This window comes from Falco biarmicus, chromosome 19 (assembly GCF_023638135.1).
Source record: "Falco biarmicus isolate bFalBia1 chromosome 19, bFalBia1.pri, whole genome shotgun sequence".
Lineage (NCBI taxonomy): Eukaryota > Metazoa > Chordata > Aves > Falconiformes > Falconidae > Falco > Falco biarmicus.
In genome coordinates this window covers 4,466,506-4,484,656 of record NC_079306.1, presented here as the reverse complement: position 1 = coordinate 4,484,656, position 18,151 = coordinate 4,466,506, and the positions used below count along the sequence as shown (strand labels likewise).

The 18,151-nt window shown below is 54.7% G+C and overlaps 3 protein-coding genes across 3 annotated transcripts; all 3 read left to right on the top strand.

The window, feature by feature from the left end:
- The first annotated feature begins 452 nt into the window (after positions 1-452).
- On the top strand, positions 453-4,102 carry LOC130141443 (protein S100-A7-like). The gene is made up of 3 exons (XM_056322411.1): positions 453-545; positions 3,397-3,553; positions 3,796-4,102. The coding sequence occupies exons 2-3, from the start codon at positions 3,401-3,403 to the stop codon at positions 3,982-3,984; spliced, it is 342 nt and encodes a 113-aa protein (XP_056178386.1). The 5' UTR covers positions 453-545; positions 3,397-3,400; the 3' UTR covers positions 3,985-4,102.
- A 2,970-nt stretch (positions 4,103-7,072) lies between these two features.
- Positions 7,073-7,910, top strand: LOC130141181 (protein S100-A8-like). Its single transcript, XM_056321916.1, has 2 exons — positions 7,073-7,291; positions 7,705-7,910. Exons 1-2 carry the CDS (start codon positions 7,091-7,093, stop codon positions 7,867-7,869), a joined length of 366 nt encoding a protein of 121 aa, XP_056177891.1. The 5' UTR covers positions 7,073-7,090; the 3' UTR covers positions 7,870-7,910.
- A 3,181-nt stretch (positions 7,911-11,091) lies between these two features.
- On the top strand, positions 11,092-12,777 carry LOC130141612 (protein MRP-126-like). Its single transcript, XM_056322638.1, has 3 exons — positions 11,092-11,228; positions 11,844-12,002; positions 12,435-12,777. The coding sequence occupies exons 1-3, from the start codon at positions 11,220-11,222 to the stop codon at positions 12,624-12,626; spliced, it is 360 nt and encodes a 119-aa protein (XP_056178613.1). The 5' UTR covers positions 11,092-11,219; the 3' UTR covers positions 12,627-12,777.
- Positions 12,778-18,151: the final 5,374 nt, after the last annotated feature.

The window sequence follows — 18,151 nt, the reverse complement described above, 5'->3', positions numbered from 1 at the left end:
GCAGGTACCAGCTGACGAGTGAGAGCAAAGGCGATTCTGAGCCGGGGTTTGCTGCAGCGTGGGCACAGCATCCCTGAGCCCTGGTAAAGCACCCGCTGGGCCGATCCTGCCGGCCACGTTAGTGTGAGTCAGCGGCCGGCTCTGCCTGGCAGCACCCTGCCCTGCAGCCCCGATAACCGCTTCGTGGCCGTGCAAGGCGAGGCAGGAGCTTTCACAAGGGTTAATCCCTCCCACCAGCGCCGTGATAACAGTGACAGGTTAACAGCTTTTTTTTTTTAAACCATAATTAAGCTCAGAGGGGGTCAGCATCTGTCCCGCCACCTGCAGGACCCTTGTCCCTTCCCCACCCCAAGCAAATCCTTGCTGAGCAGGGTTTTGTTTGCGTTCCTGCTCGGGGTGGGGTTATGGTGTGCAGAGGAGTGACTTACCCCCCCGCCCCCCAGCCGTCCTGGGCCGCCACCACGGGAGGACTCAGCCCTTGGCTATAAACCGAGGAGCCACGCAGCCACAGCCCTCCCCACACCGGAGCCTGCCCCGCTCAGTTTGTAAGTCTCCATTCCCCACCCCCCCCGACCCCCCTTTCCCCCCCTCACTGAACAGCTGCGGCCACCCTGGGCTTGCATGGCAGGCTCCAGATGTGCAGCATACCCCTTCCAGATGTGGATGCCTCCCCCGCCTCACCCCCCCCCGGGAGCTGGACCTTCATCAGTCGGCTGGGGGCTGCTGCTGGAGGCACCGGCGAGCGGAGATGCCCTGAAGGCTTTGAGCTCAGCCTTGCCCCCTCGACAGCCCCGTTGGGAGGTGGCTGGGAGCCACATCTGGCTGCGCCCCGTGAATCACCCTGCAGCCACCGGCCCCAGCTGATGCAACACCCCCGGGGGGCACGACGGTGGGGATGCGGGGCAGCCCCCTGCCTGCTCAGGGCTGTACCCTGGGGGCTGTGCTAAGCTGGGTCTGCAGGGGCTTTGCCCCAGGGCTGGACCAGCTTATGTCTGCTCGCTGAGCTGCCCACAGCTGTGGCAGGGACTAGACCTGGACCATAAAAAAGATGAGGAAGTGAATTCCAGGAGTATGTCACCTTCCTGGGGACCCTGGCCACGATCTACTGATTCTACACTGAAGGAATGCAAAATGTAGAGCTGGGCCAGCCAGTGGGGCAGGGTCCCCAGGGGCCTTTCAAGATCCTTTTGTAAAGTTTTTTGAAATTTCCTGTTATAAAGTTTTGTTACTAGGAACACAGCAATATTTGAACCTTAAATAAATTAAAACCTTATGGATGGCACTGTTGTTTTTTTCCTGCTGGGATGGGCAGGAGGGATTCAGCAAGAGAGTCAGAGCTCATGTCCCCACAGAGGTATCCTTCTGGGTGCTGGTGATGCTCTGCCTGGGACTCCCACCCAGGCACAGCACCCTTGGCTTTGCAAGGGTTGGTTTGGCAGGAAATTGGGGTTGAAGCTCATCCCCCTGCTCCCTGAAATGAAGGGCATAGGGGTTGTTCCATGAACGTTAGCTTTTGAGATCCAGCCCTCAGCCAAACATCAATATTAAGAAAAAAAAAAAAAAGTGTCCATCCCTCCAGGCTCGGTGAAACAGCTGAGAATGTGGCTGCACCGCACTTGCATCCCAGAGGCAGGTGAAAGGGACCCCCCCTAAAGCCCTCAGCTCTTTTTATGTCCGACCTGTGAACATTTGAAGCTGGCACGGTGCTGTTCATAAGCATCCCAGCCTGCCACATCCATCCACACCCTGTCACCGCCCTGCTGCCGTGCCCTGGGGGCGGCACTGGCTCCATCCCTGGGGCACCATCGCTGCCAGCCCCACAGCTACACCCAGCCACGAGCAGATGTCAACAGCCCAGGGTGCTGCTTGCCCCCGAGTGTGGGCTGCCGCGGCACAGCAGCCGTGCCACAAGGCAGGGCATGTACCAGGAGCTCCCGCTGCATGGGCAAGTGGCTTCCCTGGCAGGTTGGGCAGCAAACAGCAGCGTGAGGACCCACTGCTCACTTGTGTCTCCTCCCACCTTCCCACATCACACAGGCACACCCCTTCACACCTCCCCACACGTGTCCCGTCACATCTTGCCAACGGTGCACCTATGTCCTGCCGATCAGCCCTGCGCTGCTCCCTTTCCCGGAGAGGGTGTGCCCACCTCCATCACACAATCTGTCCCTTTGTTTCACTCTTTTGCAATTTAGGCTTTTTTTTTGGCACAGATCCTTCACACTCCGGGATTAGGAGGCTGACAGGGTGATGTATCACCACCTCTGTCCTCATCTCCTAAAAGGCTTAATGGCCAGTGCAGGGTTTTTGCTGTGCCCATCCCACCAAGCGTGGATTTGGGCACAGGCTCCTCACCAGCCCCCCCCAACCATCTTTCCCCCAGCACACACAGGGCTTAGCAGCCCTGGGAACACCACAGGGTCTCCCGCATGTGGTGGCATCCCCCCAACACTGGGAACAGGCAGCAATTGCCAGTGCCCTCGGTTATCATCAGGCAGGAATTACAGCTGCCAGGAAATGTCACCTCCTAAAACTGGCTGGCAGCTTTCCGGGATCCTGGCCTGCCCGGATTTGTAACTTTTAGCTTTGCTCCCTGGCTAGCTGTTAATAAACAATTCCGGAGAAATGCTGCTCATGATTCTGGAGGGGTTGACAGGGGGGTGGGATGCACTGGCCATCCCCCAGCACCTGTGCAGTGATGTGCTGTGGGAAGATGCCCCACCTTGCACCAAATTCAGCAGCATCAGGGCAGATACAGGAGCGACAAACCACATACCCCATTGGCAAAAAACCTAGCATCATCCCACTGGAGACCCTCACCCAGTACCTTTTGTGCGATCTGGAAAAATTCCATTATCTCTGCAAAGACCCCCGCATTCTGCAGGAATGTCCCGGCTCCTGGGAAAGCCCCTGTGCTGTCACTGACCCATGATGCTGGTTCCCTGCAAGTGTCTCTTTTGGTGTTTCCTTGTTTTGCCCTGATGAGTTTGGTGTGTCCCCTCCCTCTATAACACTGGGAGCAGCCAGTTCCTGGAGCCAGGCAAGAAATAGCCACCTGGGTGTGCTACCTAGCCTTGCACAATTCCCGGGGTTATTGCCCCGAAGGAAATTTGAGGGTGTCACAAATCATAGCTCAGAGAGAGTATAAAAGAGACTTCACCTCCACCGCGCCATCACTGCTCCTGCCCGCTCCCATCCTCCCGATTGCCATCTGCAGAAGTCAGCCCCAGCGCTGCTCGTAGGTAAGCAGGTCCCTGCTGAACGGTGAGTTCAGGCTTTGTGCCACCGGGATGAGCCCAAGGCTGACCACGGCTGGGGCTTCTGGAGGAGAAGGCAGTCCTTCTTCCCCAAGGGGGTTAACGTTGGGTTAATGTTTTGCTGTCTGTCCCTTCCTAGCAAGATGAAGACTGACCTGGAACTCGCCTTGGAGTGCGCCATCAACATCTACCACCAGTATGCCATCAAGTACCCCATAGATGACTACCTGAGCAAGACTGAGTTCTCAGAGCTGCTGAAGGAGACTGCCAAGCCCTTCCTCCGCAACACCATGCCGGTAAGAGCAGAGTGTGGCCCAGCTCTCCCAACACTGACCAGAACTTGCAGGAGCGGTGGCCTCTTTGGGGCACAGGGGTGGTTGTGAGCCTCCCAAAAGGGTGGGAAGTTTTTTTTCTAGGGTTTTCCTGAAACCGTGCAATCCTTACTGGATGAGCCTCATGCTGTAGCTTTGGGCTGGTAGGGTGACCCTGAACCCCACTGTGCTTCTGGCTGATCTTTCTCATGTTTCTCCTGCTGCAGCCTGACATGACCGTTGATGACTACATAAGCAAACTCTTTGCCAGAGCAGATCACAACCATGACGGTCGCCTGAAGTTCACAGAGTTCCTGACCACACTGAATCTTGTAGTCATTGATGCCCACAATAGGTCCCACCAGCATCACAGGAGCCAGGACCAGCACTCTGGTCATGGTCATGACCATGCCTAAGACCAGGGCCATGGTCCCTGCAAGCCAAGCAGTTCCCAGGGTGACTGTGCCCATGGGATTGTGCTCTTCCAGCAACATCATCCCGTCTGTTTGTCCACAAGCACAAACCTGTAACCAAAGCTTTGTCATCTGCTTCTGCCTATAGCATTGAAATAAAATTTCTTTCTTCAAGCACCAAATGCATCTGTATTATGTGTCCTGCTGTCTCCAGGGAGGGTGCAACATGCACCCAGCCTGTGGATGTGGGGGGGCAAACACAGTGGGTTTTTTTTTTTTTATGTATATATAAAATATATATAAAGCACCTATCACCATACTGGGAGACAGAAGGTGGCATGGGGGGGACCCTGACCCCTGGGGGGTCCCAGGACAACAGCACTACTGGGTGCTAGCTGAGCAGCACAGGCTGCCTGGGCTGCCCATCTTGAAACACGTCACCCCTTGGTACACTCCTTCACTGCTGCCTTCCCCAGGCTCAGCAGGTTCCCTGCACTGGGTGGCTGACCCCAGCACCCTTCACCCCAGCAGATGATGGGGCATGTAGCACCTCATCACACTGCAGAGGTTTCCAGGTAGGGGCAGCCGGTGGCTGTGCAACAGCATCCTCAGCCCTGGACCTCCTGGCCCCTCTCAGCACCTGCTCCAGGACATGCTGGGGTGAAGCACAACCTGGAGCTGCTTCCCCAGGTGGCTGCCAAGACCCAGCTCTGGAGCTGGGGGTGCACACAACACTTTTGCAATGCACAAAGCAACCAGCGCTCGTCTTGCAAGCCCCAACACAGAAAAGAAGGTGGCTGAGAGGCTCCTGAGAGCTGGTCTTAACTCTGCACAATAAAGTTGGATGTTTTTTTAGCGTGGGGCAACAACCTCCAGATCACTCCAGATTCACAAGCCACTGCAGGCTCCCGGCGAAGCAGATACATGAGCAGAAAAGAGCTCCTGGGTCTGTCAGTGACTGTTCACTGAGTGGGAAACCCTCAGGCTGAGGAGGCTCTGTCATTTCCAACATCAGCTGAAACCAGAAGCCTGTCCCATGTGAAACAGAGCCACAAAGGGAAGCACGGGGCTATGGCGTGGTTATTCACACTTGGTGACACAAGCGATCACTCGGGCTCCACAATTTATCCATCGGGGAGCAGCCCTTGTCCCCCAGAGGCAGGCATCATTCACTGTCCTGCCAGGGCACCCGAGTGTCACTCTGACATCGTTCCCCTTGTGGGACTGGCATTGCGAGGTGCCCCCTCATTTTGGGGAACCTGGGTGGGAAAGGTGGGAATTCAGAGTTCACAGGGCTGTCTGGTGCTACGCAAGCACACGGGGCAAAAATCCAGCCTTGGCCAATGCCTTGCAAGGCCAACTGCGGAATGAGGGTGCAGCTTCAGATTGTTGACAGTCCCTAATGAGCAGAGGAGGAAAACAAAAAAAAGCAATGAAGTGAGTCAGGGATACCAGAATAAAACTCATGCAGCAATTCTTGATACTGCTCCCGGGTCACGTAAGAAGCATCTTCAAACAGGAATGGTTACTCTTCTGTTTTTCTGTTCCTACCCTCTTCCTGGAATCTATTGTCTTGTTTTTTCAGCTTTTTAAAGTTTCTTCATTCTTCCAGTACCTGTTCTACTAACACAGGGTGGGTGGCACACAGAGGTGAATTGCCAAAAACTTGCTAGGTAATGCTCAAGTCAGTAAAGACCTTGATCTCAGATTTTCTTCTTCCTTCACGCCCAGTTTCCTCCACAAAGTTTCTGGAGCAAGAGGAAAGGTCTGCTACAAGCGATGTGAAAATAGTAAATGATGGAAAATACTCTCTGAAACAGTGAAAAGGCGGATGCTGCCTTCATCTTTGCTAGTGTTCCACCAGTTGGTATTGTAGAAAACAAAACAGATCACATTAAAGACAACCAAAGGCCAAAGTTATCCACATCTCCGAAACAACCCATCTTCCTCCTACACCAGCACAATTTGCATTTTCAGCAAAATTTGCAAAGTTTGGGCAAGTTTCACCAAGACGGACTTTGCCTTTAGACTCGTGTTGTGGCGTGACGGCACATCCAGCATTTCCCCCACCGCTCGCCCAGCACACGAGCGGCTCAGCGCTGTCAGGGTGACAGTGGGGTGGAAGGACAGCATTTCCAAAGCCTGGTGGGTGCAACCAGGAACTATGTGCAGAGGTATGAAGCAGGGAAGGGTTCAGAGGTTCCCACCTTGCAATTTCCAGCTACGGGAAACACTAACTCAAGCTGTTGCTTGCAGCAGGTGTGTCACTGTCTCTGATGAAAGAGGACCTCAGACATGTATAAAAAGGGCTGCCCAGGCTTTTGGATCACTACAACTGACCCATCCTCCGCAAACCCTCCGTGGAGACAAGGGTAAGTACCACGGCAATGATTTTTGCAGGAAATAAGATGAGGGAGAAGCAATTTTGAATGTGGCACTTCATGCCATGTCTGTTTTATTCCGGGGTGATGCTTTCTACTTGGGGCAGCGTAGGAGGTTGGTTTTGCCTACAAGACAAGTATAAATTAATGGCATTGCTGTGCCATCTTTAGTAGAGGTGTGATCGTTTCTACTGGCAAGGAGAGCGCCCTTTGGGGGTGTCACCCAGCAGAGAGCAGGGTCTCAGTATCTGCAGTGAAAAGGGTTTGCAGCCCAAAGAGGAGGTTCACAAAGAGAAGGAGGTCAGGTAGAGGCTGCAGTGGAACCCACAGCTGAACTGTGCTTCCTGCCTTACTTGTTGTCAGTGGCGCAGTACAGATCGGCGACTGCAGCCTGATGGGTTTCTCTAACATGCCTGACAAATGCCTCCAGGTCTGTCAGAACAAGCTGCTTCTTGGGCAAAGCTGAAACTGGAGGCGGTTAGGTGATGCCGTAAAACAGCAATATTCCTAAAGCCACTTATTACCTGCTTTGTGCCGAGGAGCCGCCAACTGCCCCCGGGCATGCCGGGTGCTGCTGGCTTGCTCAGCCCCAGTGAGATAAGGCTCCTGGTGTGGGTCTGCCGCTAGGCTGAGGGCCCAAGAGCATGACATGGGGTGCCTGATTTTTGATGCATCTCATGGCTTTGAGGTTTCTCCACAGTTTCTGCAGGTACCTCAAGAGCTCAGCCATGTCTGTGAGCTCCCACACCACAACCACCTGTAACGAGACTGGGAAGTTGCCTGGAAACTGCACCCTGGAGGCAGCCCTGAAAACCATTGTGGATGTCTACCACCGTTACAGCATCCGGGAGGGCCAGCTTGACCTCCTCAGCTTCAATGACTTCAAGACGCTGCTGACTGAGCAGGCACCAACCTTCCTGCAAGCTTGTGTGAGTGCCATGGGAACAGTGTTGTGGTCCTTGGAGGAATGTTCTCCTCAGGGAGGCGGAGGTTGCCTCCAGGGATGCTCCTGGGGGAATGGGGTGCAGTCTCCACTGCAGCTGTGGTCCATAGAGTGGGTTTCTGTGATCAGACCCAGCTCATCCATGTGCTGTGGGGTTACCCATGCCCACCCCTCCTGCCACTGCAGGAGTACTGAGTGGCCAAAGGGGCTTGGGACAAGATGCCCTCCATCTGGGGTTTTAACTAGGGGCTAACTGCAAGGTGGGAGAGGGTCACAATGGTCCTGCAGCTTCCAAAAACTTCCCAGGGCATGCAAGAATGAAGCTGGCTCTGTTTCCACCAGTGGATGTGCAGCCCAGGGAGGGGGCATGCTAACACATGTCCTGTCCCCCAATTCCAGGGCAGGAACCGTGCTGGCTACTTGCAGAGTCTCTTCAATGAGACAGACTTAAATAAGGACAGCGAGCTGACTTTCAAGGAGTTCACCATCGTCTTGGCCAAGGTGACTGATGATGCCCATCGCATCAGCCACAAGGATGACCGCTGTGGACCAGACAAGGATTGAGCCTTGAGGCACGAGCAGCAAAAAACTCAGACGGGGTTGCTTGTAGGAACTGGGCTCTGGCTGCTTTCTGTCTGCTTGAATCACTCATGCTTGTGAGACAATAAAGCATCGCTTGAAGTTCACCGAGTCTTTCCTATTTCAGCACTCCCTCTGGCATCCATCTCATGGATGTGAAGAATGCTGGACCGGTGGGCTATGAGTGTATTAATGGCCAAAAGACCAGTGCAAGACAGTCCTTGAGCTCTGCAAGGGTTTTACGCAACTGCTACATGTTGCAGCTGATGGCTTAGAGGTTTTTCTCCTCACAGAGGAAGTTTTCTGCATAGACTGGGAAGAGCAGAGCCAGCCTAGCTTGGGGAAGCACCTCCTGTTTCGCCCATCCTCATCTAGCTTTTTCCCCTTGGCCATGTCAAATGCATCCTTTGGATGCAGAATCACCCATGAGCAGGAAAAATGCTTTAATATCTATGACAACAGCAGCTCACAACAGAACACAACAGCCTGTACAAGAACAAGCCAGGAACCTCTTAGGGGGAAAAAAAGCGCCACACACAAGTTACTATATCTGTATATATAGCTTCTAGTCCGTGGGAAATTCTGAGATTTAAAATTTTCTCCCTAAATCCCAACGAAAACTCAAATTTCAGAGTTTTCCCACACAGACAAGTCATTTGGAGTGCTCCCTCCCAACCCTGCTGAATCACTTGCTACCCAGCCAAGATGGAACACCCAGATGGTTTCCATCTCAGTTTTCCAGCAGTAAAATATCCTCACCAAAACCCTGATGGACTCCAGCAGGACACAAGCATCTGCCCCTGGCTGAGCCATCTGGGAGATGTCTTGCAGCACCAAACAAACCATTTCTGGGTACTAAATACACTGTAATTCAGCTCTTTTCCCCACCAAGTGCTCAGGAACCGCCACCCCACAGGGCTGAGCAAGGTGACTGTCCCAGCACAAGCAAGGCTTTGCATGTTGCAGCACAAGCAGGAAGGGCAGGTGCAATGGCCAGATCCAGCCTTGCAACCTGCCAGGGCTCCAGGAGGGCTTGGAGAGGGTCCAGCACCCTGCAGCAGTTGTGCCATGCCTGTGTGAACAGCAGAGCTGGCTCTTAGGTCCCTTTGGGCTGGACCAAGGTGGTGCCTGCCAAGCAACCAAGTTTGTAGCTGTTTGATATGGCTGAGACGCATGTGAATGCTTTTTGGCTCCAGCTAAAGGACTGGGAAATCCCTTCCCCCGGGGCTCCAGGGTGGGAAAACCTCCAGGCTGCCTGTGCCAGGTCACAGCTGGAGCATCACTGGTCTGATGATACTCAAAGGTGCTCAGGAGTTCAGACTCAGAGAGCATCTCCTGGCTTCCCCAAGCTAAAACCACATACAGCAACCAAAACATACGTCCTGTCCTGATCCTGGGCTCAAACCTGCTGTGAAACACAACAAACCGCATTGTGACAAACCCTGCCATGCCCTCTTCCCGCATCAGCCCGCCACTTGCCTGTAAATGTGTGTTTTGAAAGAGTTTTGCAACCATCGCCAAGCACTGGGTGCCCTGCCAAGGCTCAGGTCCTCAGGGCACAACCAAGCCGGTCACCCTGAACCAGATCTTTTGCTCTCTATGGCTATTGGGCTGCTTGCCCGCTGCCTGGTGCCTGCTTCCCTCTCCTTCCCCTCTGCAGCTCCAGCAAGCTTGCTTAATCCTGGTGGCCTTGGGCCCAGGATTGCAGCCTGCTGCAGCGACTGCAGGATGGCTTCGAGGCACGGCTGGGCAGCAAGGCTTCCCCTGCAAGGAGACCCGCGGAGCCAGGCAAAAAGTCGTGCTAGCGTGCATTCCCCTGACCCTCAGCAATACCCAAGCTCCCTGGTCACCTTAGTGACTGCGCTGGGATCTGAAAACCAAACAGCTGGGGATCATTCCTGCTGCCTGGTGGGCACATCCAAGGGTCTGGCTGCCATCCCTCTTGGGAAATCCCTGGCCCGTCCCACATCCCGTAACCCATCCTTGCTCTTCCCCACCTCCAGGGTGATAAAATGACCCAAAGTATGGTTTCCTGAAATTGCTACAAAACCCTGCAACTGAGCTGATGGTCCCCGAAACCCTGTTGTGAAATGCTCCAGCCCTTCTCCAGCTGTTTTGTGCATCAAAGCACTCCTGTTGTGAAATGCAGTGCACCCCCACCAGCGAGGGCTGGAGTCTGGGTGGCCACCGTGTGTGGACTGGGGCTGCGTCCCTGAGCAGGGAGACGGTGCTGCCCCATGTCAGCAAGTCTGGAGCTGCCCCCAGGCCTGGCCATGGCCCCGTTTTGGCCTCTACTTTGTGTCTGAGATTAGCATCGTGTCTGGCAGGTTAAACAAACCCCCGAACAAGTCAGCTGAATCAGCAGGCACAGCAGTTTAATGAAGAAGCACTGGAAAATCTCGTTTTGCTCCTGATCTAAGCTGCTCTGAGCCAAAGCAGCTGCGCTGAGTCTCTGCAACACTGAGAAAAAACAACCCCAAACCACAAAGTGAGGCTACAATCCTAAAAAGTAAAAATACACCTTTCAGCCACACCTGGCCTCTGCAGCTCAGCGCGTTCCTCAGGTGGGGAGAAACCACCCTTGACACAAGCTGGTGCTAAGCTGAGGAGATGAAATGAAGCTTCTGGAGCCCTGCCAGGTTGGGGACCTGCCCCCTATTATGGGTCTTTCATAAAGAGCTGCTTGATGCGGGCAGGGGGTGGTCCCCCGGCATTGGAGCACTGCCCTCAGTACCAGCTCTGTCCCAGTGTCACACAGTGGACCCTAGCCGCGCCATCAGTGCTGGGCTGTGAGATGCAGTGGGACAGTGAGATGCTTTTGGACGCAGGTGCGGTGCTTGTGTGCACCAGTTCTGCAAGGATGGGGATGCTACGGGGCCAAGCAGTGCTGGCTCACTGGAGAAGTGCAGGCATGATGCTGTGGGTCCCCTTTGCCTCATGGCATGAGAAGACACCCCTACAGAGGAGAGTAAAATAGATGGAATTGAAGAAGCCAAGGGGAATAGACTTCTGTTGAGAGCTGATGGAGAATTGCAGCCCCAATAACCAGGTGGAGGGGGTGAAGGGGACATGGCCATACCCTGGCCACCTCCCTGCCACCCAGCCGAAGAACATGACTCACCAGCCTTGCAGGAAAAGCCACAGAGACCCCTTTTAAGGAACTACCCTGGAGCCTTAAGCAATGCACAAGTATGTCATGAAGATGGACTGGAATTGGGTGAAACAGAGACATTTCACAACCTGTGAGTGGTGCAGGCGGATGGCCAGGCTATAAGAGATGCCGTGCTTGGGACCAGCCCCACTCCAGCCTGAAGGGATCTCGCTACTCTGTCAAGATGAGCAAGGCAAGTGCAATGGTGATGGGCATTTGATGTCTCCATGCTCTTTTCCAGGTGCTTGTTGGGCCATCGGAGGTGCAGGGACCCTCAGGGAGCCTCTCCTCGCTGCGTGAGCTGCCATCAGTTGCTGGCAGAGGATAACCATCTCCACTCAGGCTCATCCAAGCGCTACCCACTAGGAGAGATGCTTCTCCCTGGGAGATGTTCCCCACAGCACATCTGACCAGTGAAGGGGGTCATGGACGTCAGATCTCACACTCTGTAAAGACACAGAGATTTCTGCAGTGCCACCAGCTACTTTGGGACCCTTGCTCCAGCAGTGCCTGACTGACATAAGGCACCTTGGGAGGGGAAAATTGGCTCTTGAAGATTTGTAGTGCACATCCCAGAGCAGAAGCAGGCAAAGGCTGTGACCCCCTTCAGTCTCCTTTGGCTTGTAGATACAAGAAAACCCAAACCCAGCTCAAATTTATACCCCCCCCAAGAATAACTGAGCAAAACCAGGCTGCGTCCTCATCTGGCGTGAGGCAGGTGGCTGTACTGGAGCCTCACTGGTTTACATCAGAAATCCTCATCTGCTGTGCCTCCTGACATTACTCATTGTAATCGTTTTCCTTCCAGACCTCCCAGACCCAGGAACCGCTCTCCGAGCTGGAGAAGGCCATGAATGTCATCATTGATGTCTTCCACCAGTACTCGAGACGGGAGGGGGACAGAGACACCCTGACCAAGACCGAGCTGAAGCTCATGATTGAGAAGCAGCTTGCGAACTACCTGAGGGTGAGTGGAGTCCCAGCAGGGTTTCTCAGTGCCCACAGGGGGAGGGGGCCACACTGGACCCATCACCCAAATATCTCCAGGATCTGGATTCACCCCCTTCCCACTCTGCTCTATGCCCAGACCCTCCCTGCTGCTTTCCAAACATGCTCCGTAAAGACGGATGAAGGAAACCCACACAGGTCTGGGTGAACCAGATATTTACCCTCGTCACCTTATCTGTAGAAATCAGGATCATATTGCCTGAGAGGTCCTTTACCATCCAGGAGCAGTGAATCACTGCGGTACCCAAAGCAATGGGTGACAATGACACAAGGCTGGAACCACTCAACACCGGGCTATTGGGGACCTGGCACTTGTGGGTGTCCCAGCAAGGCTGGGGAGAGTCTTGAGCTGTGAGTGATGGGACTTCACCCTCATCGTGTCCCTTTGCAGAATGTGAAAGACAAGGCCACCATTGACGAAATCATGAAAGACCTCGACATCAACAAGGATGCGCAGCTCAGCTTCTGCGAGGTGATGCTGCTGATCATCCGTGTGACCATTGCCACCCACGAACACCTCCATGAAGTCGAGGACCAGCAGCAGCAGCAGCACAAACACCAGCACCAGCACCACCACCACTGAGGCAGGATGTGGTCCCTGGCCAAAGGCACCCATGTAGTGTTTGCAGCCCCCAGCTTTCTCCTCTCCATCCCCCCTCCCACCTCCCTCCTTTCCTTCCTTCCAGTTTGATGATTTTGCTGCCAAATAAAGATTTGCCCTGAGGCTGTCAGAACTCTGTGTCTGCGTGGGTTTTCCTCCAGGCAAGTCCTGCACCTTGCTCTCTCCCAGTATGGCTTTAAACTGGGCAAATCCACCTTGGAGACAGGCTGCAGGTTCACGGGGGTGAGGTGGACGCCTGGGGAGAGCAGGGTGCATTGCAGTGGGTGTGCACGATAATCCTTACATTATAATGTGCTCTGTAGATCAGGGAAGGCAGTAAAATTTGACAAGTCTTTGCATTTCCAACTAGAAAAAAAGCCCATTTTGGCCTGAAAACACTCTGCATGTTCTCCCAGGACTGAGGTCTCCTGGTAGGCAAGAGCTGGAAGGAAGGATGGGGATGGATGAGCACTCTTTTCTGGAGGAGCAGCTTTTTAGGGCACTTTTGCTCTGCAGGGCCCTGGTGTGGGGCTGGAAGCATTTAGTTGTAGTGCTACAGCCGGCAGTGGGGGCCAGCCACCGGGTTTTGGGCGGACAAGATCCGAGAGCAACCCCAGCTCCTCACTCCGAGCATCCTGAGCTTGCACTGAGGAGGCGCCTGTGATTAACAGCTGCTTTCCCAAGCGGGTGGCTGGACATGCCTGTGACACTGCTGAGCAGCCTTCCCCCTGCATGCTTACAAGCGTGTTTTAGAGGCAGGGGAAAAAAAGGAACAGTTGTGATTTCCTAAGGGTGAGTCAAACCCCTGAAATCGCAAGGATCCTGCCTCAAGCTTCCCCAAACCAGCAGCGCTGAAGCAAGCCCACTGGTTAACACAAGACTGCCCCAAGTTTGCTTCACCACTGCTGGCCAGGTTGCTTCAGCTTCCTTTGGAGTCAGTTTTGACATCTGAAGCATCACTTTATTACAAGGTAAAAAAAAAAGGATCTGCTGCAGGGACCATTCAGCTCTATCTGAGCCTGCACAGGGTGGTAGGTCCCATCTGGAGCCAGATCCTGCACCCAACACTCAATCCTGCACCCCAAAATGGGTCATGCACCCCATCCTACAGCACTTTAGGGTCTCTGGAGAAGGTAAGAGCCCTACACCCAAGGGAGAGAGTGGAGCTGGTTTGTTGCTACCACCCTGTCAGGGCAGAAGCACATCAACTCCAAGAACCAAGCTGCCCCCAGGGCTGGCCTATAAGGACATGCCCAGCTTTCAGGACAAGGGTGGTTTGAGTCCCATTTGCAGCAGATCAGCTTTCCAGAAGCTCATCACCCTGCATGTGGGTGGTCAGCCTTTCTTTACTCTGCAGAAGAGGGGTCTCCCCATGCAGGGAATTCATGCACACAAATCTGGGTGCTGGGAGCACCCACAAACCACCCTGGGACCCTCCCCCAGGATCCAGCCTCAGAGCTCACAGGGCTGATGCAACAGGATATTTGCCAACACAGCAGGACTTCACGCTCCCCTGAAACCCAGGGTGCAGGACTCCTGTTGTGTCACCCACCAAGGCTGTTGGACCATTGCACTGGAGGTGGTGAAGAACCAGCCACCCCACACCCTGAGCGCAGGAGGACCAGGGCACCAACACAGGGTTGTGAGCAAGCAGAGGAGACCGCCACGTCCTCCTGTAATAGCAGAGCAGTCCCCAAATCCATATGTACCCTTTCACCCCAGCAGAGCTTGCAGCTCCCAAACAGAGAAGATGCCAAAGCAATGCAAGCAAGGTGGTGTTGGATACATGCCAACCGTGCTTGTGGGGATGCTTCCCCATCCTGACTTTTATTTCTGTGATGGTGCTCAAGTGATAACCATCTGTGATGGTCATATCCAGATCCCAATAGTTAGATCTGACTCAAAGGGAATTTGGGGGAGACATAACACAACAGTCAAGGGGGCCATTGTGAACGGCGTGCCAACTTAAGTGCTGGTCAAGGTCCGACTCAAGCTAAGTGCGAGAGAAACTAATTTCTGCAGTTGGCATGCAAATGTGACCGAGTTGATTATTTTACTCCATAAAGAGCAGATGGCCCCGTGCCTGCTGAACCCTCCTGCATGCTGGCCAGCTGCACGCCAGGACCTCCCCCTCAGCAGGGATGCCTCTCAAGGTTACTCCTCAAGGCTGAGGGATTGCTTACTGAGAATCTGTTACGGCAATGAATCGATAGCATGCTAAACATTGAAGCATTAGCTAAGCAGTATAAAGGATTGATTGAGCATGTATAATCCTTTGGACATGAACCGTTGGCCAAGTTTGAGACTAAGTCTGAATCTAGGCACGCCTGAGCTCCCCTCTGAGAAGGGGTTTGGAACACAGGGGGGTCCTTTCTCAACCTCATGATGCAACGGGAAGGTCTTCCCAATAGTTTTGTTTGCCCCAGTGCGGTAAACAATCCGGTGTACCTTGCCATTGACTCTTGTTAAACCACCACCACATTTACCATCAAACATCAAAATCTAACGTCAAACTTGACCAAATCCCTGGATTTTATGCCAACAAACATATCGCTATATCTGTGTTAACGAGTGCAGCGCATCATCTGTGACCGGGCTGTACCCCGTGCCGCAGGGGAACGCTCGCCCAGGCTGACGGGCAGGATGCTCTGCTGCCCACTGCCTGCCTGGGGATGCTCCCCAGGTTCCGCGAGCAGCACACAGCAGGAGGCGGGGGGGGGGGGGGGGGGGGGCAGCCCCCAGCCCCAGCTGACCTTCGCCCCCAGGTTATAAGGCAGCATTTGGCCTCTGCAAGCTGAGGCTCGGGCTCCTGCTGCCACCTGGTGGCATGTGCCACCGCGGCGGTCGGGGTAGCCACCAGCCCCAGCGCAAGCCAAGGAGCCCGTGCTCCTGGCCAGGATTGCACCCCAGGGCGGCCGAGGCCACGGACCACAGGCAGTGCCCCCCCCCCCCCCCCCCCCCATCGTATCCCCTATATCTACATCACCAGTGCTGTTTGCAGTTAGCAGGAATATTTTTATTTACGTGTCTGAAACAAAACCTGATTTTTGGGGCTAAGTTGGCATCGTTAGGACACACACTGATCTGCAAACACCCAGAACTCCTCTCTCACTCCCCACCCCCCACTCAAACACCCATGCACTCTTGCTGGTGAAGGCTCCTTTCTTTCTCACCACCACATCAGCTTTTCTTACCTGCATCCTACAGGGAGCAGGAGGAGGGAGAAGCACTGCAGTTCCTCCAGGGTACAGCTGAACACAGCACACAAACGCTGGATGCAGATACATGCTAAATCTACCTCCTTTCCCTGTTTGGGGGGGAGTTATACCCCACACCCCTCTTCCTGAGCTTCGCCCTGGTGATGTGCAATGCCATCAGCTTGTGTTCATGCCCTGCCAAGTGTCCCAGCCTCCACCTTGCCCAAGGACAATGTCTCCCCTAACTGCCACCCTACCCTGTCCCATCAAAACAGCCTTGGAGTGGCCCTGCCAGCTCCTCACAGTGCTGACTCCCTCCCAAAGCACCCAGACTGGAAAAGAAAAGTTGAGACTGACAGGGCTGGGTTTTATGAACGACTCTGCAACAAGAGGATGTGATCCAGCTGGGGCTGAGCTGGGTCCCAGCTGGGAGGCACAGCTCAGTCCCAGCTGGGAGGTACAGCTCAGCCCCAGCATCCCCCTCCTGCATGGCTGCCTTGCCCACCACAGACCCCCTCCACCTGCTGCAGACACCCTTCACCCCCTCCAGACCCATCCATGTGGGGTCAGCAGCCCGGTGGCTGACACAGGAAGGGTTGTGCAATGCTCAGAGCTGTGGAAAGCTGGGACTTTGATGTACCATGTGCATCACATTTGCTATCAGTCTAGACACGCTGATAGGGATGAGCACAGTGGGGTAAAACTGGTTGGTCCCGGCATGCTGGTGAGGCCCGTGGCCAGGAGCTGACCTGGCATCACGGTCAAAGCAGTGCTCAGAGCCCAGCAAAGCCAGCCTGACGCTGCTGTGGATGGGGACGTGCTGCCGCAGGATGGCATCGTGGTGGCAGCAGGCTCAGAGGGAGTAGCTGGCGGAAGGAACTTGCTCAGGGTGATTCAGAGCAATTTTCCTCCTAATTCCCCTCATCCCCTGGGCAGATGTGTGCTAATCAGGGCGGTAGCGGCAGAGGGAGGAGGACGGTGGTTGTAGGTGCCATTGCCATGTGTTGCCCTTCTCTGCAAGCGTTTCCTGCCTGGTGCAGTGGCTTCTGCACCACCGTGCCTGGCCACCCCCCCAGCATCCCCAGTCCTGGGGTCCTTTTCACACCTGGCTGTGCACCATCCCCATGGCAGAGAGATGCTCTTCCAAGATCACTATACAGAGATAGAGACCTGCCAACATAAAGCCTTAAACCCTGAGTTCTTGGCCATCGGCATGACTCCAGCCCATGAGAAACGCTCCTTTGCCTACGTCTCCATCAAAGGCATGGCCAAGAGCAGCAGGTGGTCCAGCTTATGGGAGAGATGTCATGGGGATGTCTGTCTCACTGTGGGGTTTGTGCTAAGTGACCTGGCAAGGCTGTACCCCAGAAGGTTGCGGGGTAAATTGTGCTGCTGTCTGTGCCCAGTTGCCTGGCTGTCCCAAATACAGCCCTGAAGTGAGTCCCCAGGGCTGGGGGCTCTCCCAAAAGCTCCAGCTCAAGGGAATCATACATGTGAGAGCAGTCCCTGAGCTGATCCAGCTCCCACCGAAAGCATCCATGTGCCGGGCAGCACTTGCTGCAGAGGGCTTGCAGTGACTTGCTGCCTCTTGCCTCACTGTGCCAGGGTAAAATTTAGCTCTAGACCGTGGTCTGCATCTCATTTACAACCCACTTAATTGCAGAGACGTCTTGTGCCGTGCTGGCAGTGTCAGCAGTGGTACGGGGGCGGCACAGGTTGGCTCCAGCAACCCCTCCTCACCCAAACACGCTGCTGTGAACCTGCCCCTGCAAATGCCGCCTGGGAAGATTGATGCAGAGCATGATCTCATCTGGCTACGTACCCTATCTGACAATCTTGGGATGGTGCCTAAGCCCTTAATGAAAGCTGGCACACCCTTCATAGCAGGGAAGGCTTGTTACACCCCCTTTCCAGGTGAGCAAACCTGGGGTCATTGACTTCTCTGAGACCACACAGAGAACTGGCGGAGAGCCCAGCATCCTGTCACGGCTGCTACAGCATCCCTGCAGCCCCTGTGCCTTGTTCTGTCCTTGGGAGCTCTGGGGCAGCCTGGCCTCATGCAAGCCTCGGTGTGCTCCATCAGGGCTGACGTGCAGCCTGGCCCCATGCATGGCTGGGTTTGATCCATCGGGGCAGAAATGCAGCCTGGGGACCCATGTATGGCTGGGTTTGGTCCATCAGGGCTGACGTGCAGCCTGGCCCCATGCACGGCTGGGTTTGATCCATCGGGGCAGAAATGCAGCCTGGGGACCCATGTATGGCTGGGTTTGATCCATCAGGGCTGACGTGCAGCCTGGCCCCATGCACGGC